At 42.5% G+C, this 25,585-nt stretch overlaps 2 protein-coding genes across 4 annotated transcripts in view; one reads left to right on the top strand and one right to left on the bottom strand.

The window, feature by feature from the left end:
• Window positions 1-23,745, bottom strand: part of Arel1 (apoptosis resistant E3 ubiquitin protein ligase 1) — a 43,229-nt gene extending 19,484 nt beyond the window's left edge. Inside the window, exons 1-5 of one of the 2 annotated variants that reach the window (XM_013016500.1) lie at window positions 23,619-23,745; window positions 10,495-10,801; window positions 5,101-5,161; window positions 4,013-4,239; window positions 2,488-2,725 (exon numbers count right to left, since the gene is read on the bottom strand). In XM_013016500.1, coding sequence (XP_012871954.1) covers window positions 2,488-2,725; window positions 4,013-4,239; window positions 5,101-5,116 — 481 coding nt within the window. In that variant the 5' untranslated portion in view covers window positions 5,117-5,161; window positions 10,495-10,801; window positions 23,619-23,745. The remainder of the gene's footprint in view (window positions 1-2,487; window positions 2,726-4,012; window positions 4,240-5,100; window positions 5,162-10,494; window positions 10,802-23,618) is intronic. The other variant, XM_013016508.1, reaches the window with a different exon arrangement.
• A 103-nt stretch (window positions 23,746-23,848) lies between these two features.
• Window positions 23,849-25,585, top strand: part of Fcf1 (FCF1 rRNA-processing protein) — a 24,316-nt gene continuing 22,579 nt past the window's right edge. For both annotated transcript variants that reach the window (XM_013014249.1, XM_013014258.1), the window contains exons 1-2: window positions 23,849-23,895; window positions 24,123-24,190. In XM_013014249.1, coding sequence (XP_012869703.1) covers window positions 23,893-23,895; window positions 24,123-24,190 — 71 coding nt within the window. In that variant the 5' untranslated portion in view covers window positions 23,849-23,892. The remainder of the gene's footprint in view (window positions 23,896-24,122; window positions 24,191-25,585) is intronic.

Genomic DNA, 25,585 nt, shown 5'->3' with positions numbered 1-25,585 from the left:
AAGGTGAGCGCTCTACCACTTGAGCTACAGCGCCACTTCCGGTTTTCTGGTGGTTTATTGGAGATAGGAGTCTCACGGTCTCTCCTGCCCAGGCTGGCTTTGAACCGCGATCCTCAGATCTCAGCCTCCTGAGTAGCTAGGATTACAGGCGTGAGCCACCAGCGCCCGGCTACTCCAAAATTTATATGGAAAGGCAAAGGAATTAGAATAAGTGAAATAATTTTGAACAAAAGAATACAGAGGGAGAGCTAGTTTACCAATTTGAAGACTTACTATACAATCTACAGTAATCAAGACTCCATGGAACTGGTGGGGATAGTCACTCAGACCAGAGAAACAGAACAGAGAACTCAGAAACAGATCACTCCATTACAGCCAACTGAGTTTTGACAAAGTTGCAAAAGCATTGTAAGGAAAGACAACCTTTTCAACAAATGGTGTTGAAGCTACAGGATATCTACATGAGAAAAAAAGAAAAGAAACAAAACTTGACCTAACTCTCACATATACTAATTAACTGAAAATGGATTATAGCCTTAAATATAAAATGGAAAACTATACAATTTGTAGAAAAAAATTAAAGTCTTTAAGATCTCAAACTAATAAAAACAAAAATGGATAAAAGAAGACTTTGTTAAGCCGGGTACTGGTGACTCATGCTCATAAGCCTAGCTACTTAGGAGGCTGAGATCTGAGGATTGTGGTTTAAAGCCAGCTGGGCTTCAAATGTCCTTGTGACATTCTTATCTCCAATTAACCACCAGAAAACTATGGCTCAAAGTTGTAGACCATTGGCCTTGAGCAAAAAGACCCCAGGGATAGTGCCCAGGCACAGAGTTCAAGCCATATGACCAACAACAACAAAAAAAGACTTCATTAAAGTTTAAAAGTTTTGCTCTGTGAAAGACCCTGTTAAAGTGATGAAAAGAAAAGCTACAGACTTGGAGAAAATGTTTACAAATCAAATATTTGGCAAAGGACTAGTATGAAGAATATACAAAGAACTCTCACTGGGTGCTGGTTGCTCAGGCCTGTAAACCTACTCTGGAGTCTGAGATTGAAATTTGAAACTAGCCTGGGCAGGAACCTCTGTGAGGCTCTTATCTCTAATTAACCAGCCAAAAAAAAAGCCTAAAGAGCTGGGAATGTGGCTTAGTGTATATGCCTACCATGCATGAAACCCTGAGTTCAACTCCTTAGTACCATATAAACAGAAAAAGCCAGAAGTGGTGCTGTGGCTTAAGGGGTAGAACGCTTGCCTTGAGCAAAAGAAGCTCAAGGACAGTGTCCAGGCTCTGAGTTCAAGCCCCACAACTGGCAAAAAAAAAAAAAAGCCTGAAGTAGAGCTGTGGCTCAAGTGGCTCAAGTGGTAGAATGCTAGCCTTGAGCAAAAACAAAACAAAACAAAACTCAGGGACAGCACCTAAGCTCTGAGTTTAACAAAAAAATATCCACTTAGAAACAACCCAAATAGCCTATCAACTTATGAGTACCTAAATAAGGTATGAAAAAAATCCATACTTGCAATATTACTTGGCAATAAAAAGGACTAATTCATGGTATAAGCATGGATAAACCTTAAAAGTATTATGTTGAAAGCATCATATAGCTAGTATCAGTGGCTCATGCAGTAATCAAGAGGCTGACATCTCAGCATTATGATTTGAAGCCAGCCTGGGCAGGAAAGTCTGTGAGACTCTATCTCCAATAAACTATTCAGAAAAAGCTGGAAGTGGTGTGGTGGCTCAAGTTGTAGAGCATTAATCTTTTTTTCTTTTCTTGGGTACAGTCGTGTGGTCTGGGCGCTGTCCCTCAGCTCTTCAGCTCAAGGCTAGCACTCTACCACTTGAGCCACAGCACCACTTCCGGCTTTTTTTTTCGGCTTATGTGGTGCTGAGGAATCAAACCCAGGGCCTCAACCATGCAAGGCAAGTGCTTTACCACTAAGCCACCTTCCCAGCCCAGTAGAGCACTAATCTTAAACACAAGCTCAGGGACAGCACCCAGGCTGAGTTCAAGCCCCAGGATCAGCAAAAAAAAAAAACAAACAAAAAAGTATCATTTAAAGTCAAAACTATACTCAGAAAAGACCACACATTTTCTGATTACATTGATATAAAATGTCCAGAGAAGGCAACTCTGCAGAGGCAGATTAGTGGCTGCCTAGGACATAGGGTTAGACAACAAAGTAACTGCCAATCTAAGGTTTCTTTATTGGGTTATGAAAATGTTCTGAAATTGATTATGGTGATAGCTACATAGCTGTGAATTTTAATACATTTTAAATGGATCAACGTTATAGCAATCAACACAGTGTTATTTCTTTTAAAAAGGGGAATTGGGGAAGGAACTCAGTGGTAGAATGTATGCTTAGTATACATGAGGCTCAATTCCACCAGACTCTACCAAAAAAAGAAACAAAGAAGAAAAAAAGATGAAAAGAGTAAGGGAATGTGGGTAGAGGGAACAAAAGAACAAAGAACCTACCAGGCTGAAAAATTTTGTAGTAGGGACTATAGGCCACATTTAATCCACCAAGCTTCACTGTAATCTCATAACGCCCAGCCTTGCGCACAGTGAAGGCCACCTTTACCACATTGGAATTGGGCTCCTGAAGTACTTCCTGGGTCACTGGAATTTCCACTGCTAGCTCCACATGAGAGATATGTACTCTCAGTCCCACAGGTCGATGTGCAGGGAAAGGCTGCCCATTCTTATAGAATAACTGCAGTGGAAGAAGAGGGACACCCATATAAGCAGAAGAAGAACAGTACTTCTTGTGTATCAAGAATGTGGGAATAAAGGAAGTAGCTAGCTGAAGTCACACTGGTAAGCCCCAGTGACTACCTTCAACTGACAGTCAACAGAGATAGGCCAATTTCCTCAGCATTCTATAAAGAAGGTCATTAAGTCAAAAACAAGTTCTTAACTTGTTCAGAGGATACTACTAAATCAAGAAATATTTCTGAATTACAAATGTAGCCTCTGTAGTGTCCTTAGTCTTAGTCTGTCAACAGTACCTCAATATGAAAGCAGTCAGCTGGCAGCACTGCCAGGAAGGCACTGGGCAAGGGTAGGGAAGGGCACAGACTCATACACCAACCTTACTGCTACAAAATGGTGAAGTCATTATAGGAACTAAAAACTTCTGTAAAGAGTCAGATCGTAAATATTTTTGTGGACCATTCACTCACACTCAACTGTCCTACTGCTTAAGTAAAAAGGAAGCCTTAGTCAATAAGAGATAATGGGTGTGGCTGGGTTCCAACAAAGATGCATTTTTGGGATTGGAAAGGTAGCTCAGTGGTACAGCGTTTGCCTTGCATGCCTGAGGCCCTGGGTTCGATTCCCCAGCATCACATAAGCAAAAAGAAAAAAAGCCGGAAGTGGCGCTGTGGCTCAAGTGGTAGAGCGCTAGCCTTGAGCTGAAGAGCTGAGGGATAGCGTCCAGGCCCAGAGTTCAGGCTCCACAACCGGACCCCCAAAAAGAAAAAAAAGACGCATTCTCATAGTGAAGGTGGGCTCGCTTAAGCCCACCGGCTGCAGTTCGCCAACACCTTTTTTTTTTTTTTTGGGTCCGGTCGTGGGGCCTGAACTCTGGGCCTGGGCGCTGTCCCTCAGCTCTTCAGCTCAAGGCTAGCGCTCTACCACTGGAGCCACAGCGCCACTGCTTTTTTCTTTTTGCTTATGTGGTGCTGAGGAATTGAACCCAGGGCCTCAGGCATGCAAGGCAAGCGCTCTACCACTGAGCCACCTTCCCAGCCCCGCCAACACCTCTTTTCAATAGTATTTTTCTTATTTTGAAAAGACCATATTAAGCCTTACACAAACCAATAGGATAGATAAATTCATGACTCTTCAGATATTAATAATTTCCAAGTTCCTGGGAGGGGCTGTAAAACAAGGGAGAATGTTAATATTCCCGCCAGCAACAACAACAGACTGAACTAAGTTCTGGAAAGCAAGTGACTCAGAATCCCCAATGGATAGGGAGACAGAAACATTCCCTTACATGCACTCGGAAGGCCATGCTGTGGCCCACCTCATAGGGGTCCTTCCAATCCCAGGACACTTTGCAGGACCGGGGATCCAGGTAATTTCCCCGCACGTAGTCATAAATAGTCCGATCCCCTCGGCGCTCACGGTCCTCATGCTGAAGGAAGCTGACTACACGTGCGGCAAGCTCAAAGAGGAACTTAATTGTGAAGAAGAATGCAACCACAGATACTGTGATTCCACCTATGTAAAAGAAAGAACACACAAACCACCTGCCCGTTACATAACACAGCTTCTCATCACAGAACAGACTACCCTGCACACAAAAGGAGTCAGGATGACTTTGTAAGACTGTCAAAGAAACACTATACTAGGTCACTACTTCTGTGGGCAAAGAGAAGAATTCTAAATGAGGTATCAGTAACTACAGCCCTCAAGTCAAATCCTACCTTCTGCTTGTGGCTGTTAATAAAGTTCCCTGGCTTATACAGCTTGGCTCATACCAAGTGTCTATACTACTTCTGCATTACTACATAGCAGAGCTATGTAGTTTTAAGGAGACTACAAGGCTTTCAAATCTGAAAGTATATATTCCCTTGCCTTTTTCAGAGTCTTCTGACTCTGTTCTATGTCATGAACTACATTTAGCAGTTCCTGCAGGGCTGGACCTTCACAGCAGCAGTAAAAGCAATGTGCACTCAGTCCCATCATTTGGAAGCCTTTCCCTCCCTTACAAATTTGGCCAAAACCCTCCTTAAACTCTACCAGAATTTGGGGGTCTCTTTCCAAGGCTCCCTTAAACTCCTGCATCTATTTTAACTTTTCTCCATGACCACCTTCCCTTCATGTACTCCTCTTAAATGCAGATTTTTGCATTATTTAACTTTGACTCTACAACAAAGTATGTGGCCTGACCTGGATTACTCAATAAACAGTTTCCAAATCAATGAATTCCTCTGTTAACTCTGGGAAGGTACATTCTAGTGGGAGTAGAAATAGTTTTAGCTTTTTATTTTCAAGGGGAAAGAAGATAGACAGAGAGGCAAGACAGGAACTAGACAACCATAATCAAAGTTAATAAAGAGAAATCTTTATATAACATACCAATAACGTAAAACATCAGGTCCCTTCAATGCCAACAGACAGCCGAAGATCACAGCTGCAGCTGTAAAAGAAAATTTTAGTGTTTTTTTTTTCTCCTTTCTAGGTTCAGATCTGGGAGCAACCAAAGTTAGTTGTTGTTGTTTTTATGCCAATTGTGGGGCCTGAACTCGGCCTGGGAGCTGTCGCCCAGCTCTTCAGCTGTAGACCAGTGCTCTACCACTTGAGCCTCAGCCCCACTTCTGGCTTTTTCTGCTTATGTGGTGCTGAGGAATCAAACTGAGGGCCTCATGCATGCAAGGCAAGCACTCTACCACTGAGCCACCTTCCCAGCCCCCCAAAGTAAGTTCTTTATGTAACACTGTGGTACTTTTTTGGGAGGAGGGTTAGGAGGAAGTCTTAGGGATCAAACACAGTATTTTGTACATTCTAGGCAAATGTACTTACTACCACTCAACTACATCTCTACCCTTAAAAAAAATTTTTTTGTGCAGGTGCTGGGGCTTCAACTCAGGACCATGCAGCTCTTACAGCTTTTTCACTTAAAGCTTGTGCTCTACCACATCTCCGCTTTCCAGCTTTTTGCTGGTTAACCGGAAATATAAGTCTCTCAGATATGTCTGCCTAGGCTGGCTTTAAACTTCAATCCTCAGATCTCAGCCTTCTGGTATTGTTTGTTTTCGAGGAAGATGTCACTATGAAGCCCAGGGTGGTCTGGAACTTGCTATATAGTCCAGATTAGCCTCAAATTCCTGCTTCAGTGTCCCTAGTACTGGGAGCAATCCAGTTTGCTTAAAATGATATAATTTTTATGCCTAATTGTGCTCAAAAACTTAGGAGAAGCCGGGCGCTGGTGGCTCACGCCTGTAATCCTAGCTACTCACGAGGCTGAGATCTGAGGATCGCGGTTCAAAGCCAGCCCTGGCAGGAGAGACCGTGAGACTCCTATCTCCAATAAACCACCAGAAAACCGGAAGTGGCGCTGTAGCTCAGGTGGTAGAGCACTCGCCTTGAGCTGAAGAGCTGAGGGACAGCGCCCAGGCCCAGAGTTCAAGCCCCATGACCGACCAAAAAAAAAAAAACTTAGGAGAAGCCAGGTGCCTGTAGCTTACCCTGTAATCCTAGCTACTCAGGAGGCTGAGATCTGACTGAGGATCACGGTTTAAAGACAGCCCAGGCAGGAAAGTCCAGAGATTCTTATCTCCAATAAACCACCAGAAAACCAGGAGTGGCGCTGAGGCTCAAGTGGTAGAAGGCTAGCCTTGAGCTGAAGAGCTGAGGGACAGCACCCAGGCTCAGAGTTCAAGCCCCATGACCAAAAAACAAAAAAACAAAACAAAAAAAAAAACTTAGGAGAAACAGAAAATAGCCCTTTAGTTCCTTTGATAATAACACATTGAATGAAACCCAGAGAGAGTAGGTAATTTTAGGAGTGACCATCTCAAGTTTACAGAAATTTTTATTTACACTGGTGTCTAATGTCCCATTAGAAATCCACATGAGCAACATTAGAATTGTCATCACATGCAGATTAAGATACAGCAATCTACTCTAAAGAGAGAATACATAGACCCATAGTTTGGGATCACAACTTCTGTGTGTGTATGCTAGTCCTGAGATTTGAACTCATGGTCTGTGTACTGTCCCTTAGCTTTGTTGATCAAGGCTAGCACTTACCACTTGAGCCACAGTTTTACTTCTGATTTTCTTGGTGGTTAATTGGAGATAAAGGGTCTCACAGACTTTCCTGCTTGGGCTGGCTCTGAACAGTATCCCTTAGCTCTCTGCCTAGCTGGCATCACAACTTCTAAGTCTTTTTTCCAAATAAGTATTCTCTTCTCCTGTGATTATCTGCTGAAAAGCCAATGTCAGCTGGGCACTGGGTGGCTCACATCTGTAAACCTTGAACAAGGCCATCTCAGAAGGTTCATAAGACCACTTCTCATCTAGAAACTACAGTGCCCCTGTTATCCTATAGTAAAATAGGTGGATCACAAACCAGGAAGCATGATCCTATCTCAAAATAACCAGTGCAAAAAAGGGTCTAGATGTTTGACTCAGGGGTAGACTATGCACCTTCCTTGCAAGTGTGAGGCCCTGAGTTCATATCCTAGTATTACAATAACAAAAAAGAAGAGCTGGGTACTGCTCACACTTGTAATCCTACCTACTCAAGAGGATGAGATCTGAGGATCAAGGTTCGGAGCCAACCCAGCCAGTGAGACTCTTATCTCCAATTAACCACTAAAAAGTCAGAAGTGGAGCTATGGCTCCAGTAGAAGAGCATTAGCCTTGAGCAAGGAAGCTCAGGGCTCATGCTCAGGCCCTGAGTTTAAGCTCCAGGCACCAAAAAAAGTGGAGGAGGAGGAAGAAGAGGAAGAGGAGGAAGAGGAGGAATGAAGGAGGAGGAAGGAGAGGAAGGAGAAGAAGAAGAAGGAGAAGGAGAAGGAGGAGGAGGAGGAGGAGAAGAAGAAGAAGGAGAAGAAGAAGGAGGAGGAGGAGGAGGAGGAGAAGAGGAGGAGGAGAAGAAGAAGGAGAAGGAGAAAGAGAAGGAGAAAGAGAAGGAGAAGAGGAGGAGGGGAGGAGGAGGAGGAAGAGGAGGGGGAGAAGGAGAAGAAAGAAGAAGGAGGAGGAAGAGAAGGAAGGATAAGAAGAAAAACACATGAAAGTTGCTATCTCTCAAAAAGCTTGTACCTACACCTTACAGAATGTACTAGATGACTCAGTGGAATCAATTAATCGGACATAATCCCTGAAGTGAAACATCTGGTCCTCAGAGAAGTTATGCATTCAGCAGAAAATAAGCACATGTGGATGATGGCACAGAGCTGTGGACTCAAGCTTCTTGTTCCTTGGAGGAATTACAGGCTATGCCAAATTTATGGCTGGAGTCATAGGGCTGATAAAACTCATTAACTACTATCTTTCACAACTATAACAACTTTCCAATGTAAGGAAAGCTAACGAAGAGTAAGCCAGAAGTCTAGAGATCAGTTCCAGAATGACTGACAGTGTGACCTATGTAGGTTTCAGAATTTTCATTGCTGTGAAGGCTTGATCTTTTGCTCATTTCTGTGGTGCTATTTCCTTTAGTATGGTATGACTTCAACATAACTCCCAATTAACAACCATAAGTCTAAAATCACAGAATATAGTAAGAGGATGAAGGCAAAGACTGTAGATTAAAACTACTATTCTGTCATCCCCAATGACCCTGAACAAGTCATTTAATCTCTCTATAGAGTACCATTCTCCTTACCAATTAAATTAAATTTGGCACTTATATTCTGCCTTGTAGTATTTTATTTATTTCGGAGATAAATAACATGAGCTAAGATAGTCCTAAAAATCTTCCAAAGCATCCATCCGATATACTTATATATAGAAACCACAATAAATATAGATAAAGTATAGGCTGAATGAATTGGGTCAAATGTCCATTCTTCCCTTTACCTAGAATGTCTAAGAGTCTAGAATTTTAGAGATGGAGCCAGGTGCCAGTGGCTTATGTCTATAATCCCAACTACTCAGGAAACTAGATCTCAGACTGAAGTTTGGACCCAACCTAGGTAGACAAATCCATGGGACTCATACCTCCAATTAACCCAAGGCCTCACACATTAAGCAACCACTCTATCACTAAGCTACATTTCCAGTCATGGGTACAGTTTTAAACACTATTTCTATTCAGCATGAATAGTGAATTTCCAACCTTTGATCAGCTACTTGATCATTACATCAAGTAACATCTAGTTTTAATATAATCTTTACTTTCCCCATCAACTATATTCACGTAAGTTCTTTTAGGCCAAAATTTCTCAGTTTAATTCAGTTCAATAAGCATGATGAAATGTCCACCAGAAGAGTCATGGTTCTCATACACAGTATTTTTCTACATTTGTTTCCATAGCATCCTCTACTTTCTGCTGCTCACACTTCTCCAGATCAAACTCACTACAACTCTTCCAAATTCTAATTCAAGCATCCAGAAGTATGTTAAGCCTCTATTACCCTATGTCGTACAATTTGTTCATGAGTATTTTGTTTTCAAGTTCATCTTTATAGTGTTCTCACCCTCACACTATTTAGTAAATTGTGATACTCCAAGCTAGTAGAAAGATATTAGTTCTACTCTGAAGCCCACAGCTCTTAATCTCATGTGATATTGAATCACAGAAAAGAATGAAGTTATATAAATTTTTGTGTTCAGTGAGAAAACAGATTTAAGAAAATTGATAAAAGAAATTTAATAAGCTAGGCACCAATGGCCCATGCCTGTAATCCTAGCTACTCAGGAGGCTGAGATCTGAGGATTGTGGTTCAGAGCAGCCTGGGCAAAAAAGTCCATGAGCCTCTTATCTCCAATGAACCACCAAAATCGGAAGTGGCACTGTAGTTCAAGTGGTAGAGCGTTAGCCTTGAGCTGAAGAGCTGAGGGACAGCGCTCAGGCCTAGGGTTCAAGCCCCACAACCAACAAAGAAAGCAAGAAAGAAGCTCAAGGATAGTGCTCTACCACTTGAGCCACAGCACCACTTCCGGCTTTTTCTTCTTATGTGGTGGTGAGGAATTGAACCCAGGGGCTCATGCATACAAAGCAAGCACTCTACCACTGAGCCACCTTCCCAGCCCTAGCAAGCAAGGAAGCAAGGAAGGAAGGAAGAACTGGTAGCTGATTCCTGTAATCCTAGCAACTAAGGAGGCAGAGACCTAAAGGATCTTGGTTTGAAGCCAATCTGGGTAGAAAAGTTTGCAAGATTTCATTTCCAATTAAGGTGTGGCCCAAATAGTAGAGCTCTGGTTATGAGCAAGAAAGCACACACACACATACACGCACACACACACACGCACGCACGCACGCGTGCGCATCACCCACACACTATACAATCTCCAGAGATTGAGAAGGAATCTACAAGATTCCTTCCAGTGAGGCTAAAATTAGAAGGTTAAACTCTCATGGCTCTTTTTGTTATCTTTTGAAATAAAAATAGCTCATGATAATGGAAGGTAGAATGTACTAATTATCAAATATAGAAACATCACTTGCTCATGGCAGGATTCTGGGCAAATTGCTCAGTATCACAGCACTTTAACTCATATTACACACAAAAAAGGGGAAATACTGCAAAGTACCTGTATCAAGGGAATGTTAAAAAGTCATTTGATGGACATGTTATAAAGCTTTTTATTTTGGGGGGGGGTATAAAGACTTATAATCACAGTATCAAATAAAATTTATCCTAATCACTTTTAGCTTCAAAAGCCATTTCCCAAAAATGGGGAAATGATTTCAATTCTCACTGCAACCTGTGCTTCAACAGCTATCTATTAATGAAGAAGCTTAGGAACTTGTCACTGAGGCCATGTTCTTAACCTAATAACTGAATCTTAAACCTTACCTTTAAACGAGGGCCCATGTTCTGACAGCCAAGTTATTCACCGAAGCAGATAACTTTTGGCACCTTTCACTTTGTCTTCCAACTTCCACATGAAGAAAAAAAGCCACAAAGTCACCAGAAAGGGTCTGTCCATCAGACCTTCACTGACTTTGTCACACTAAGCAGAGGGTTGATGTTTCTGAATGAACTATGTTAATTCCAGGGTGGAGAAATACAGTCCAAGAATGTATCATTCCTGGACGTCTCTAGTGCAGTGTGCAATTAACTGCTAAATGATGCATCGGTTCTGGTGTCCCAGGATCCTGCCCTAAAAAAGAAAAAGGATAAGTTTAATAAGAAAGAGACTGACCCAACAGAGAAAGAATATAACAGGCAGTAGAAATCTGGATACACAACAAGTAACCAAAGTTTGATAAATTCTAACCAAGCATTTCAAACTGAAATTATACAGTTCCTGGGGAACTATGGTGTTCACTCTCACTATGTCACTCCCCAAAATGAAATCCCAACACTTCAGCTAACTCCAGTCTTTCAGCAGAGGCAAACTAGAGGGCAATTTAACGATTGAGACTCATTACAACTACATGTCTATTCTCAGTTTAATGGTGATAGAGCAAAGGCCTTGTGAACCAACCATGGGAAGAGAAAAGATTACATGGGAAGAGCCAGATTACAGAAGACCATATGAAAAGGACTCAAGATAGTATTCACCTAGAAAGGAAAATACAAGAGCTTTAAAACCTAACCTAGGGGCTGGGAGGGTGGCTCAGTGGTAGATCGCTTGCCTTGCATGCATGAGGCCCTGGGTTCGATTCCTCAGCACCACATGAGCAAAAAGAAAAAAAAAAAAACCTAACCTAACCTCTGCTTATATGCAGTCTGTTCCCATTGTGCCAGGGTACGTATTTCTAAAACATGGCTACACAAGGCTGAAATCTTTGAAACTGTAATCTGCTACTATAAGCTGAAGGGGAACTTTTACAATCTGCGAACTTTCACAATAAAAGCATCAAGTAAAATCTAGTAAAGTCCATCTGTAAGACTCAAAGATTGTCAACAGAAAGGGGTTTATAGCAATGCATTCAGAGTCACTATGAAGCAAGTGAAAAGAGACTACCAATCAGTTAATGGAAAGAGACAATCTTACCACATAGTCACTGCTTCATCACTTACTTCACTCTAAGATACAAGTACAATTATCCCTAATTTTACCGACTGGAATACAAAAAGGAATAAGGTTCTTCTTCGATATTAAACAGATAAGGAAGGAATGTTGAGTCAAACTCAGCCTAAACCCAGAATAAATGCTTTTAACAAATGTCTCTGCTTTAGGAAACTAAGGAAGGAAACATAAAATGCTAACAAGTACAGAACTGAATGAATGAGGCCAAGGCAGCAGATCAAATAAGTTGGCAAACTTTTATAATTAAAAATAAATAAGTATATGCATGTTTTAATACATAGTCATAGTCTTGCCAAGTAAGCGAGCCAAAACCTGGGTCAACTAGCAATTGGAATCAGTTTAAAGGATTCATAAACAAGAGAAGAGTTATGTAAACTGTAAGAGATCTCTATGATAGAACATTATATGAGGATTTTAAAATGACTTGCTGGAGGTGTAGTTCAAGTGATAGAGCAGAGTGCCTGCCTAGCTGAATTCAATCTCCAATACTGCCAAAAAGAATTTTTTTTTTGTATGCTTCCACTTCTGGAGTACACACTTTTTTTTTTTTTTTTTGCCAGTCCTCGGGCTTGAACTCAGGGCCCGGGCACTGTCCCTGAGCTTCTTATGCTTCAAGTCTAGCACTCTACCACTTGAGCCACAGCATTACTTCCAGCTTTTCTGTTTATGTGGTACTAAGGAATTGAACCCAGCGCTTCATGCATGCTAGGCAAGCACTCTACCACAAAGCCACCTTTCCAACCCTGAAGTACACACTTCTTAGGAACCTATTTTCCTAAAAAAGGGAGCTAATGGGTAACTTATGTTATTCTCAAATAAAGAAAGGGTACTAATGGCTCATGCCTGTAATCTTAGTCAGTCAGCAGGGTGAGATCTGAGGACCACAGTCCGAAGAAAGCTGAACAGGAAATGCCATGAGACTCTTATCTCCAACAAAGCTGTGGCTCAAGCAAAAGAAACTCAAGGACAGCACCCAGGCCCTAAGTTCAAGCCCCCGGAACAGCAAAAAAAAAAAATGGTATATAGAAATCAAGATAAAGTGTAATGAACCTTTGTTTCTACTATGCTCTTAATGTGTCTCCAAACTCTCCTAGTTCTATCACAATATTTACTGTCCCCCCATGATCATCAGTGCCTTTGGGTACTCAACTCAAACACCAACGTCCCCATTTCTGTTTGGGCTCCCATGCCTTAGGATTATACCCAAGCCAGACAGCATCAATCGCTGCCTCCTCTGTGATACTCCCATACAGAAGATACCTCTATTATAGCATTTCTTTGTCTGCATTATTATGTTCACACAGCATTCTCTTCTTATAGACCATAGTCCCCTGAGGACAGAGTGGGTCTTAACTATCTTCGGCTCCCCAAGGCTAACATGTTCAGACCTAGTATCCTCAGTTCTTTATTCTCACAAGATCCTCAGGTGATTCCCATGCATTGAAGTTTCAAAAGCATGGCCTTTACTCCAGAACAGTCAGTCTACAAGGGGCCTAATATTCCCTATCTATTAGGCTCACAGATAGTGCTGATGTTGCTGGTTTTAAAGACTTGGCTTTCAGGAGCAAGAAACCAAAGCAGGAGTCAGCAAACTACAGCCTACAGGCCTACTCCACCATTCTATTTTTATTAATACAGTATGAAAATAGCCAACTTCACTCATTTACATATTGTCTATAGCTAATTTTGCACTTATCTATGTAGTTGCAGCACAAGTGTATAGTCTAAGAAACTTTACTATCTGATCCTTTATAGGAAGGCTACCAACACCTGGTATAGATCTTAAAACTATGTAACTAGGGCTGGGAAGGTGGCTCTGTGGTAGTGTGCTTGCCTTGCATGCATAAGGCCTTCGGTTCAATTCCTCAGCACCACATAAGCAGAAAAAGCTGGAAGTGGCGCTGTGGCTCAAGTGATAGGGTGCTAGCCTTGAGCTGAAGAGCTGAGGGACAGCGCCCAGGCGCAGAGTTCAGGCTCCACAACCAACAACAACAACAAAAAAGCTATGTAGCTGGGTACCGGTGGCTCACGCCTGTAATCCTAGCTACTCAGGAGGCTGAGATCTGAGGATTGAGGTTCAAAGCCAGCCCAGGCGGGAAAATCTGTGAAACGTTTTTTTTGTGTGTGAAAATAATGTATAGAGGGGTTACAATTACATGGGCAAGATAATGAGTACATTTCTTATCAAGCATTGTAGCCTCCTCCTTTGTTCTGTGAAACTCTTGTCTCCAATAAACCACCAGAAAACCGGAAGTGGCATTGTAGCTCAAGTGGTAGAGCGCTAGCCTTGAGCTGAAGAAAACTGAGGGACAGCCCTCAGGCCCAGAGTTCAGGCCCCACAACCAACAACAACAAAAAAGCTATGTAGGTGGGTGCTGGTGACTCACGCCTATAATCCTAGCTACTCAGGAGGCTGAGATCTGAGGATCACGGTTCAAAGCCAGACCAGGCAGGAAAATCTGTGAAACTCTTGTCTCCAATAAACCACCAGAAAACCGGAAGTGGCACTGTAGCTCAAGTGGTAGAGCACTAGCCTTGAGCTGAAGAGCTGAGGGACAGCGCTCAGGCCCAGAGTTCAAGCCCCACGACCAACAACAACAACAACAAAAAGCTATATAACTAGCTTTGGCAAATATAAGCTAATTTCTATAGGCCAAAGAGTATGAAAATCAATTTTCCTATTCTATTATCCCCTCTTCTTAGAAAATGAGCTATAAAACTATAAAAATTATGCTAATGCTTCTAACTTCAATCTTTTGGATTTCTTTTTTCTTTCTCTCGCTGTGTTTGAGACAAAATCTCATTATATAGCTTGCATTGGCCTGGATCTTCTTGCCTCAGCTTCCAGAATGCTGGGATTATAAGTGAGTGCCACCAGGTCCTTCTCTAATTTCAATCCTTACTTAAAAGATTCTTGTTCACATTGACAGCCCAATTATAAATTTTACACATTTTCCTAAGTAAGTTTTCTTTCTTTTTTTGGGGGGGTCCGGTCCTGGGGCCTGAACTCTGGGCCTGGGCGCTGTCCCTCAGCTCTTCAGCTCAAGGCTAGCGCTCTACTCTTGAGTCACAGTGCCACTTCTGGCTTTTTTTTTCTGCTTATGTGGTGCTGAGGAATCAAACCCAGGGCCTCATGCATGCAAGGCAGGCACTATACCACTGAGCCACCTTCCCAGCCCTCTAAGTAAGTTTTCTACATTATACCCAGTACCTCATGCATGCAAGGCAAGCACACTACCACTGAGCCACCTTCCCAGCCCTAGTTATATAGCTTTATACTTAAGAGATTAAATGATACATTAGAGCGGATAAAATGATTACAATATATATTAATGGCTGAGTCTGTTTTCAAAATACTGTTCTAAAAAGTTGAGGAAAACCTGATGTGAAAGTCCATTTTGGATTTCTGCTACATACTAGAGCTAGTGGCAGCATTACAAGAGTTATCACCTACTGATATCACAAAGCAGGATTAAGAAAGATGTTTGCTTTCTAAGATGTAGTTCCTAGAAATCTCTATGTAAAGCACCAGCAATGAGTTCAGGAATTACAAAGTAAAAAGGCAAAAACTATTCAGTTATGATAAGGCTAGATACAGGTTAGAGAGGTCTTACTAAGGAGGTTCCAAGAAATAAAGTGCTTTATTAGATACTTGGAATTGTTAGTTTACAATTATACAGGCTTAATTTACTCTTGGTTTAGTCTCCCCATCCCAAAACCCCACCATAAAAGACGGCCCTCCTCTACCAAGTTTATATTCTTGAGATATTTTTACAGTTGTATATTTCTGTCTTGGTTTAGCCAAGTTATAAGGTTTTCATTTATATCTTTCCTCATCAGTCAACCCCTCCAGTCTCTTAAGCATTGCTGCGGGTCTTCTGTGAACTCTCTCCAAATGGTCCCCAGTGTTCTGGTAATGAGGTGCCTCCAACTGACTGCAGCCGTCCAGGAACAGCCTAGTCAGTCAGACAAGATGAGCTCACCCTCCTCTGTTCCATGACTTAATACTCCTGAGTAGGCAAACCCCAAAGCACAGAAAGCTGGTATGCTGGCATTAGATTGTAATTCCCCCCACACCATCCCTCCAGATTTGAGCACCAGAGAATAAATGATACATATTCTTTTTTTTGGTCAGTCATGGGTCTTGAACTCATGGTCTGGGTACTGTCTCTTCAGCTCAAGGCAAGTGTTCTACCCTTGAGCCACAATGCCACTTCTGGTTTTCTGGTGGTTAATTGGAGATAAGGCTCCCAGACTTTCCTGCCTGGTCTGGCTTTGAACAGCGATCCTCAGATCTCAGCCTCCTGAGTAGCTAGGATTACAGCATGAGCCACCAGCACCCGGCTAAATGATACATACTCTTGAAGGATCTATTTTACTGCAGGATGAAATGGGCATGGAGAACAGTACTTTCATATTAAACACCTGAGAAAATAGAATGCAACAGTTCCATCAATTTCTAAAGATAAAACATGTTACATTCAAAATATTCATAGATATTTTGTACTTCAGACCAAAAGGATCCTTGGGGCTCGCCCCACCCCCATCCCCAATAGGCTATGTCCCCTATCTTCTACCTCTAGAGGTACCTGAGTAAATACATTTGAAAAGCACATCTTGTCTTCAACTTCTGGTGAACTCACTATTACCACACATTCTATGTATTTATATTTTAAATGACATTTTGTTGCTATCTATTTCCCCATCCTTAGTATCTATATATACTGGGTTTTTTTTTTTTTTTGGTCGGTCATGGGGCTTGAACTCTGGTCTTGGGCACTGTCCCTCAGCTCTTCAGCTCAAGGCGAGCGCTCTACCTCTTGAGCCACAGCGCCACTTCCGGTTTTCTAGTGGTTTATTGGAGATAAGAGTCTCACAGACTTTCCTGACCAGGCTAGCTTTGAACCGCGATCCTCAGATCTCAGCCTCCTGAATAGCTAGGATTACAAGCGTGAGCCACCAGCGCCGGCTTACTTGGGTTTTTTGTTGTTGTTGTTGTTGTTTTGCTAACTGTATTTTGCCAAAACTATATGCAGCATTTCACACTGTAATTCACTAGCAATCAACATCTTTAGGTGCCTATGCATCATTTACTTGACATTGATTTCACATTTCTTGAACATCTGCTGTTTGATAGGCTATGTGCTTATGGCTAAAGTTGCTAGGATAAGAAGAGGGGTTTTGTTTGTTATGGTTGTTGTCTTCAGTGCTAGGGATTGAATCCATGGCCTTGTATGGGGGTTAGACAAACATTCTACTACTAAAATACAGCCCCAACCTTTGGTTTTTGAGACAGGGTCTTAATATATAAGCTCAGGTTGGCCTTGAACTTACTGTGTAGTCTAAGCAAGACAGGATAGTTTCTTAACACTGATACATTTGATTCTACATAAGTTGGACAAAATGAAGCAATACGTGTTATAACAGAATAAACTATGTGAAGGGAAAAGAAAAAAGAGTGGTAACTTTGCCTGGAGAGAGTACAAAAAGTTTTTACAGTAGAGACATAGGAGTTGTTTACTTAAGAATGAGTAAGGATTAGCAAAGCCATTGGAAAAAACAAGACTAATATCCGGGGTATAAGCAAAAATACCAAGTTTAAAAAAATAAAGTAAAAATTATGTAAAGTTCAGTATAATACAAGCAAAGTGTTTAGAAAGACTACCAGGTCCAAAGCTGCATGTTTGTGAGTACATTCCCATATAATGATTAAATGCATTAAGTCTTGTCAGGCACTAGTGGCTCATACCAGAAATCCTAGATATTCAAGAGGCTGAGTTCCAAGGATCACAGGTCAATGCTAGCCTGGGCAGAAAAGTCTGAGAGTCTTATCTCCAACTAGCCATCAAAAAAAGTTATAAGTGGAGCTGTGGCAGTGTGTAGGCCCTGAGTTCAAGTCCCAGTAACAGCATCAAAAAAAATGTTATGTTTTACTAGAGTGATCTTGCAAAAGTTATTTACCTTCTCTTCCATTGCATCATATGGAAGACTGGGGTAGTGGCATATGCCTGTCATCTCAGTTACTTGAGAGGTGGAAAATGGCAGAAAAGTGGAGAATAGTAGTTCAAGACCAGTCTGGGCAAGAAGTTAGTGGGACCCCAAACTCAACAAGCTGAGCATGGTTATTCTCACCTGCAATCCCATTTATGCAAGAGACATAGGCAGAAAGATTATAGCTACAAGACTCTAGCTAAAAATCAGAAATAACTAAGCAAAATATAAAGAAGGCTGAGGTTGTGGGTCAACTGGTAGAACACTTAGACTATAAGTATGAGACCAAGTTCGAATTACAGTACTGCACACACAAAAAAGACAAACCATAGTACCACTGAAAAATTAGAAAATAAGCCAGGCACTGGTGCCTCATGCCTGTAATCCTAGCTACTCAGAAGGCTGAGATCTGCAGATCACAGTTCAAAGCCAGCCCAGGCAGGAAAGTCTGTGAGACTCTTATCTCCAATTAACCACCAGAAAACCAGAAATGACACTGTGGCTTAAGTGGTGGAGTGCTCACCTTGAGCTGAAGAGCTCAGAGATGGCACCCACGCTCAGAGTTCAAGCCCCCTACTGACCAAAAAGAAAATAAAGATGTGCTGAGAAAAGGAAGGAAGTATATGCTCTTGGAAAGTATAATGAAGAGTGGCTGAGATGGAAATTCTAGACTCAGGTGATCTGATGCTATAAGAGTACCTTGAAGAATACTGCTCTATACACAAACCAGGTTGCAAGGCTTATAATGGTGATTTGTAGCTCTCAGTAAGTGAGAGAGTGAAAGTCTAACCCGGGAGGCTACTTTTCCAGAGAGCTACCAGGTGGAAACAAAGCAACACTTCAAAATACTCAATTTCCTAGATGACTATTTTGATGATAATGACATGAATTTACTTTTAAAGAGAATTTAACTATGTCCTAAGCACTGTATGAAGTACCTCATTTGTATTAGTTTATTTAACTCTCACAACACACCAAGCAAACACGTTATTATCCATTAGCAATAACGTATTAGATTAGGAAACAGAGGCATGGGAACTAGTTAACTTGCCAATAAAGTCTCCCAGTTAATAACTGAAGAGGCCAAGTAATCTGATTCCAGAGCCTAAACCCTGAACCAGTAATATTGATACAGCCAAAATAACCCCAAAAAGGGACCAGGGGCAATAATTTTGGGGACAGGAAGAATGAGGTTAGAAATAATTTGTAATTTTAAAGGAATAATGATTTTAGACATAAAATAACCCCCCTTTTAGTATGTGTGGGTGCCCTAGGAACTGTCTTTTTTTTTTTTTTGTCGGTCGTGGGGCTTGAACTCTGGGCCTGGGCACTGTCCTTCAGCTCTTCAGCTCAAGGCGAGCGCTCTACCACTTGAGCTACAGCGCCACTTCCGGTTTTCTGGTGGTTTATTGGAGATAGGAGTCTCACGGTCTCTCCTGCCCGGGCTGGCTTTGAACCGCGATCCTCAGATCTCAGCCTCCTGAGTAGCTAGGATTACAGGTGTGAGCCACCAGCGCCCAGCTGCAAATCTTTTTAATATGAACTGAGTTCTAGAAAAGCAATTATAACACATTTCCTAGGACAAAATGAGCCCTCAATAAATGAGTTGTCCTTATAAAATTATTTAATGTCAATATTTAGGAGACCATGCTGTCAACCATGCTACCACATTCAGAAGGCAGCTAAGTTAATTGAAAAACCATAGCAATAAATATTAGTTGGAGGAAAAGTCCTATCATGAGTTATAAAGATAAATGTAAAAATGTAACTTGAAAGTGGATAAAATACCTCTAATTTTGTTTCCTTTTATGAAAACAAAAGTGAATTTACCCACAACACTTTTTTACAGGTACTGGGGTTTGAACTTGGGGCCTCATACTTACTAGACAAGTGCCACCAGTTCGGTCATGCCTCCTGCCTTTCTTGATTTGGTTATTTTTAAGCTAGTCTGACATTTTACCTGGGGCCAGCCTGAAATTCAATCCTCCTATTCTTCTCACAATAACTGGACAGGCAGGCACCACCATTTTCTTTTTTCTTTTTTTGTCAGTCATGGCGCCTGAACTCTGGGCCTGGGCGCTGTCCCTCAGCACTTCAGCTGTAGACTAGCGTTCTATGTCTTGAGCTTCAGCCCCCACTTCTGGCTTTTTCTGCTTATGCGGTGCTGAGGAATCGAACCGAGGGCCTCATGCATGCAAGGCAAGCACTCTACCACTGAGCCACCTTCCCAGCCCCGGCACTACCATTTTCTATTGCATTACACACTCACACACCACCACCACCACCGCCACCACCATCACCACCATCATCATCATCATCATCATCACCTGGCTGGCCTCAAACTGAAATCCTTTCAATCTCTTGAGTAACTAGGATTACAGGTATGAGCCACAATGCTTGATTGTAAATACATTAAACCACAAGATGCTCTTTAAGGAATATTTTCATCATCTATATTCATTTAACAACTTAAATTACTAAGTTACACCAATTGTTTAACAGAGTAAAGTCTAAGCCTGATTATTCTTTTAAACTGTAGGTCCAATGTCTTGAGATTCTTCTTCAGGCCTGCAGCAACAACTCTCTTCACTGCTGAGAACTAAAATCCTTTCTTTTTCACATAACAACATACCTGAAGGCAATTATTTTTGCTCTCATTCAACTCAATCAAAACTCATCAAAGAGGGGCTGGGAAGGTGGCTCAGTGGTAGAGCGCTTGCCTTGCATGCCTGAGGCCCTGAGTTTGATTCCTCAGCACCACATAAGCAAAAAAAAAGCCGGAAGTGGTGTTGTGGCTCAAGTGGTAGAGCACTAGCCTAGAGTTGAGGGACAGCGCCCAGGCCCAGAGTTCAGGCCCCATGACCAGACCCAAAAAAAAAAAAAAAACTCATCAAAGAATGATAGTCTACACCTGAGTACTTTCAAAGTACACTCTCAGATTGGCCAGGCACTGGTAGCTCATACCTGTAATCCTACTTACTCTGGAGGCTGGGATCTGACAAAAATGGTTCAAAGCCAGACCAGGCGGTAAAGTCAATGAGACTCTTATCTCCAATCAGTCATCAAAAAGGAGAAAGCAGAGGTATGGCTCAAACAGTAAAGTACCAGCCTTAACTTAAATAGCAAAGGGACAGCAACCAGGCCCTGAGTTCAAGCTCTAGAACTGGGAGAGAGGAAAAGGAGAGAGAGAGAGGAAGGGAGAGGGAAAGAAAGGGAAAGTGAGAGACTGAGAGAGAAAGGGGGAAGAAGGGAGGGGAAGAAGGGGAGGAGGGAGGGAATGTGGTAGAGTGTTTACCTAGCATGCATTAAAGCCCTGGGTTTGAGTCCTCACTACCACATAAACAGAAAAAGCCAGGAGTGGCAGTGTGGCTCAAAGTGGTAGAGTGCTAGTCTTGAGCAAAACGAAGTTCAGGGACAATGCCCAGGCTCTGAGTTCAAGCTCCAGGACCAACCCTCCCCCCCCCAAAAAAAATTATCTCATTATGATAAAGTTACAATGCAGCAAAAACATTTTTCTAAGTTATGTTCTCATCTCCTACAGTGTTCCTACACTACCTTAGCTCCCAGCAATTATTAATAATCAAGGAAATCAGAACATTCTCAAAATAGAAACTTCAAACTGCTTTTGAAAACCAATGTTTTATTCATGGATTCCAAAATTCAGGGAACATCTAACCACAAAGTGGTTTTCCAGCAGTGCCTGAATTTAAATGTAAATTACAATTTTACAATTAATCCTTTGTAATTTTCTTGCGAGGAGGGAAGGGGGAGGTGGAAATTTAGGTATGTATTAATTAGTCTTTGCTTAAAAATTAATATCTGGTCATGTTTATTTAAAAATATTGCCTAACCACCAAGAGGTGATACTTTTTTTTTTAAGTGATTGCTGTTAGCTTTATCCATGAATGACAGCTTAGCAAAGACAAGAGACAAGCTGTTCTGAAAAGATTAGGAACTTCTAGTGATCTCAAATGGAGAAAAGTAGGAGCACACAGAATTTGTAGATACTTCAATAATAAAATTATTACAATGTCAAAATTCCAGAGTCTAAAGATATGTAAGCTATCTAAATGCACTCATGCTTAAATAAGAAAGGGAAAGAAAGCAGAAAGAACACTAGGTTTGCATTCAAAACAACACAAGAAATTGCCCTATTGAGCTTTTCAAAATCTAAAAAATTATAAAGCTTTGAGGGTTTAGAAAAACATTCAAGTTTCATAATAGCCCAATTATTGGCATAAAATTTCAACCCCAGGCTGGGAAGGTGGCTCAGTGGTAGAGCGCTTGCCTTGCATGCATGAGGCCCTGGGTTCGATTCCTCAGCACCACATAAACAAAAAGAAAAAAGCCGGAAGTGGCGCTGTGGCTCAAGTGGTAGAGCACTAGCCTGAGCTGAAGAGCTGAGGGACAGCCCCCAGGCCCAGAGTTCAGGCCCCACAACTGGACCCAAAAAAAGAAAAAAAAATTCAACTCCACCATAAAAGAGAGAGAACACTTACAAGAGCTGAATTTTTGGTATGTTCTGTTTTAGGGGCTTACATATTTTTAACTATTATTACCATAACCTACCCTAGTTCTGGTGGCTTACACGGGTAATCCTAGCTACTCAGGAGGCTGAGATCTGAAGATACTAGGTTCAAAGGCAGACTAAGCAGACAAATTCAAGACTTTTTTTTTTTTTTTGTCGGTCGTGGGCCTGAACTCTGGACCTGGGCCCTGTCCCTCAGCTCTTCAGCTCAAGGCTAGCGCTCTACCACTTGAACCACAGCACCACTTCCGGCTTTTTCTGCTTATTTGATGCTGAGGAATCAAACCCAGGGCCTCATGCATCCAAGGCAAGCACTCTACCACTGAGCCACCTTTCCAGCCCCCAAGACTCTTATCTCTTGGAGGTGGAGCTGTGGCTCAAGTGGTAGAGCTCTATCCTTGTTTGAAAAAGTCAAGGGACAGTGTACCACCCTGGATTCAAGCACCAGTACTAGCACCCGTCTCCCTTCCCCCGTCTCCCAAAAAAAGCCTGAGTGGGGAAACAACCCTGCAAGACTAGGGCACAGAAGGACAAAGAACTCATCTAATAATTAAGACACAGAGTTAAGATTTTTAACTTCAGTCAAACCCCAAAATTAATTAACCAATGCATATTCTTATGAGAGGTCAGGCAATGATCACTTTTTCTTTTTTTAACCTGATAACTTATTTTACTTTCATACATTAGGATCCTAGCACAGAACAACAACAACAAGCTACAGTCTTTGGAATCAACTAGACCCCTCAACGAAGTAACACGAAGTGCTAAGTGCAGTATACAAGGCAGGAAAATGTAAAGTTTACAGACACCGGGAGGTCTACTAATGGGCTTTCATAGTCCAATAGTCTTCTACATTGAATGACAAGTTTTGTGTGTGCATATATACATATCTCTAACTTTCCACAAAGCCTCAAGGTGATCTCCTCTCCAAAAGGTTAAGAACCACGAAGAGTCCACAGCACGTACTGGGGATGGGGGGGGGGGGAACAACTGAAACTCTTGTTTTCCCCAAGCCTCCTTTTTCCCTTAAGAATGACATAACACGTCTTCACAGTCCATGTCAGTGGTTGCCCACCTTTTCCAGGCTTGGTAAGCAGTGACATATGCAAGCCCGAGCCTCAATGTTCTAACCAGAGACTCCAGAGGCCCTCGAGCGCTGCTTCATTCCTCTTGTCAATGAGAGGAATACGCGGTTTGCTAAGCATCCTCCGCCTCTCTGCATGATGCAAATATGCTCGCGAGAAAAACCAAGAAGGGACCAAAGCCTCAAGGCGGGATGACAAGAGACCTGATGCCCCCGCGCTGGAAGATTAAGGCAGCCCGGGATTCCCACACTCCCACCCCGGTCCTCCCTGGAGCTCTGCGGCGCCGGCGGCTCCGCTGGGCTCCGCGTGGGGCTGGAAGGAGGAAGAGAAACGTTACCCAAGCTAGGTGGGACCGCGCGGCGGCGGCGGCGGCGTCCCGGCTCTGGGGTCGCCGGAGACAGGGGCAGCACCGAGCGGAAAACCTGCCTTCAACCTTCCCCACGAAACACCCAGCGATGTGTCTCCGCCCGGGTGGAGAGCCGGCTTGGGGCGTTTCCGTTCTCCAAGATGACTTCCGCTTCCGGGTTGTCCTTTGCCGGAAATAACGTGGGGGTGACGTAAAAGTGTCGCGCGGACGGTGATTCCGGAAGAGGCGAGAGTGCGGCGAGAACATGGTGAGAATAGTCTGGACTCATTTCGGCGACGGGTTGGTGGGGGTTCAACGCTACAACGAAATTCCTGTGTTTATTTTCATTCTGAGCTCAGGTCTTAAACTTCTAACGGAGCCTGTGTTTGGGGGACTAAGGAGAAGCGCTTGAAAGGAAAGGGAATGTACGAGAGGGGGAAAAAGGGACTTTTAAGAGATTTCCAACTCATTTAATTCTAAAATTTCTGTTTCAAGGGAAAGCAAAAGAAAACGAGGAAGTATGCGGCCATGAAAAGAATGCTTAGTCTGAGGGATGAGAGACTGTGAGTGTCCGGAACCAACTAGGTTCTCAGAATACCCAGAAATTCAGGAATCACGAGGGGATAAGTAGTAAAAGTTCTTGTTACTTTGGTTTTCCTCACATTGTTATTGTGTCTTGGATTTATATTGCATAGGATAGTAGTCAAATGTTTAACATATGGAAAACGATGGGAATTAAACACTTCACACAGATCTATCACATTTAAGCCTCGTAATAGTTACTTGAAGTAGAAGTGAATGTCTTTATCTTCACATTGTTACACTACCACATTCTTTAGGGGGGGGAATGTCATTGTCGAAAAATGGTGTCACACATCAGGCTCGTTTCTCCAGTAATGACAGGCAGTTTTGGTGGGTGGGTAGGGGAGAGTGTGTGCGTGTGTGTGTTTGTTTGTGTGTGTGTGTGCCAGCCAGGCCTGGACTCTGTCTCTGAACATTTTTTCTCAAAGCTAGCACCCTCCCAATTGTACCACAGCTCCACCTCCAGCTTTTTGGTGATTAATTGGAGATAAGTGATTCATGAAGGTTTGCCCAGCTGACTTCTAAGATCTCAGCCTCCGGAGTAGCTAGAATTACAAGTGAACCACTGGCTCCTGACTTCTGCTATTTTCGAAAGAGAGATGGAAAACTCTCAGATGTCCCCATTTTCTAAATCTTATCCAGGTCACTGTAGAGAAGTGGACTGATAGTACCTGTTTTGAGTCTGATTTGAGTCTTCAGAAGTAATTGTCAGTTTCTGGAGGGTGGATTTTGGTCCTTGATTAGAAGAGCTTCTGATTTAGGGAAAAGGTGTAATCATCATTATCACCAGGGCTGGGAATGTGGCTTAGTGGTAGAGTGCTTGCCTAACATGCATGAAGCCCTGGGTTCAATTCCTCAGTAGTACATAAACAGAAAAGGCCAGAAGTGGTGCTGTGGCTCAAGTGGTAGAGTGCTAGCCTTGAGCAAAAGAAGCCCAGAGACAGTGCCCAGGCCCTGTATTCAAGCCCCAGGACTGGAGGGGGGGGGGGGAAGGAACTTTCAAATATAACTACTGGAAGAAGGGAAAAGGAAGAATGAATAATTTTGAAATACATTGCAACTATAAGTGAAAACATGAAAAGACTCAATGGAACCTGTTATCAGTAGAGGATTGAGGAGGAGGAAAAAGAGAAAATGATTTGGTGGGGGAAAGGGGCTAGAGGAAGAAGGTTGAGCTAATAAGGATGATAAAGGGGGGCTGGGAAGGTGGCTCAGTGGTAGAACATTTGCCTTGCATGCTTGAGGCCCTGGGTTTGATTCCTCAGCACCACATAAGCAAATAGAAAAAAGCCGGAAGTGGCGCTGTGGCTCAAGTGGTAGAGTGCTAGCCTTGAACTGAAGAGCTGAGGGACAGCGCCCAGGCCCAGAGTTCAGGC

The sequence above is a fragment of the Dipodomys ordii genome, unplaced genomic scaffold (assembly GCF_000151885.1).
Source record: "Dipodomys ordii isolate 6190 unplaced genomic scaffold, Dord_2.0 Scaffold2, whole genome shotgun sequence".
In the NCBI taxonomy this organism is placed as follows: Eukaryota; Metazoa; Chordata; class Mammalia; order Rodentia; family Heteromyidae; genus Dipodomys; species Dipodomys ordii.
Note: the sequence above shows the minus strand (reverse complement) of the source record. Positions and strands in the feature narration are given on the sequence as shown.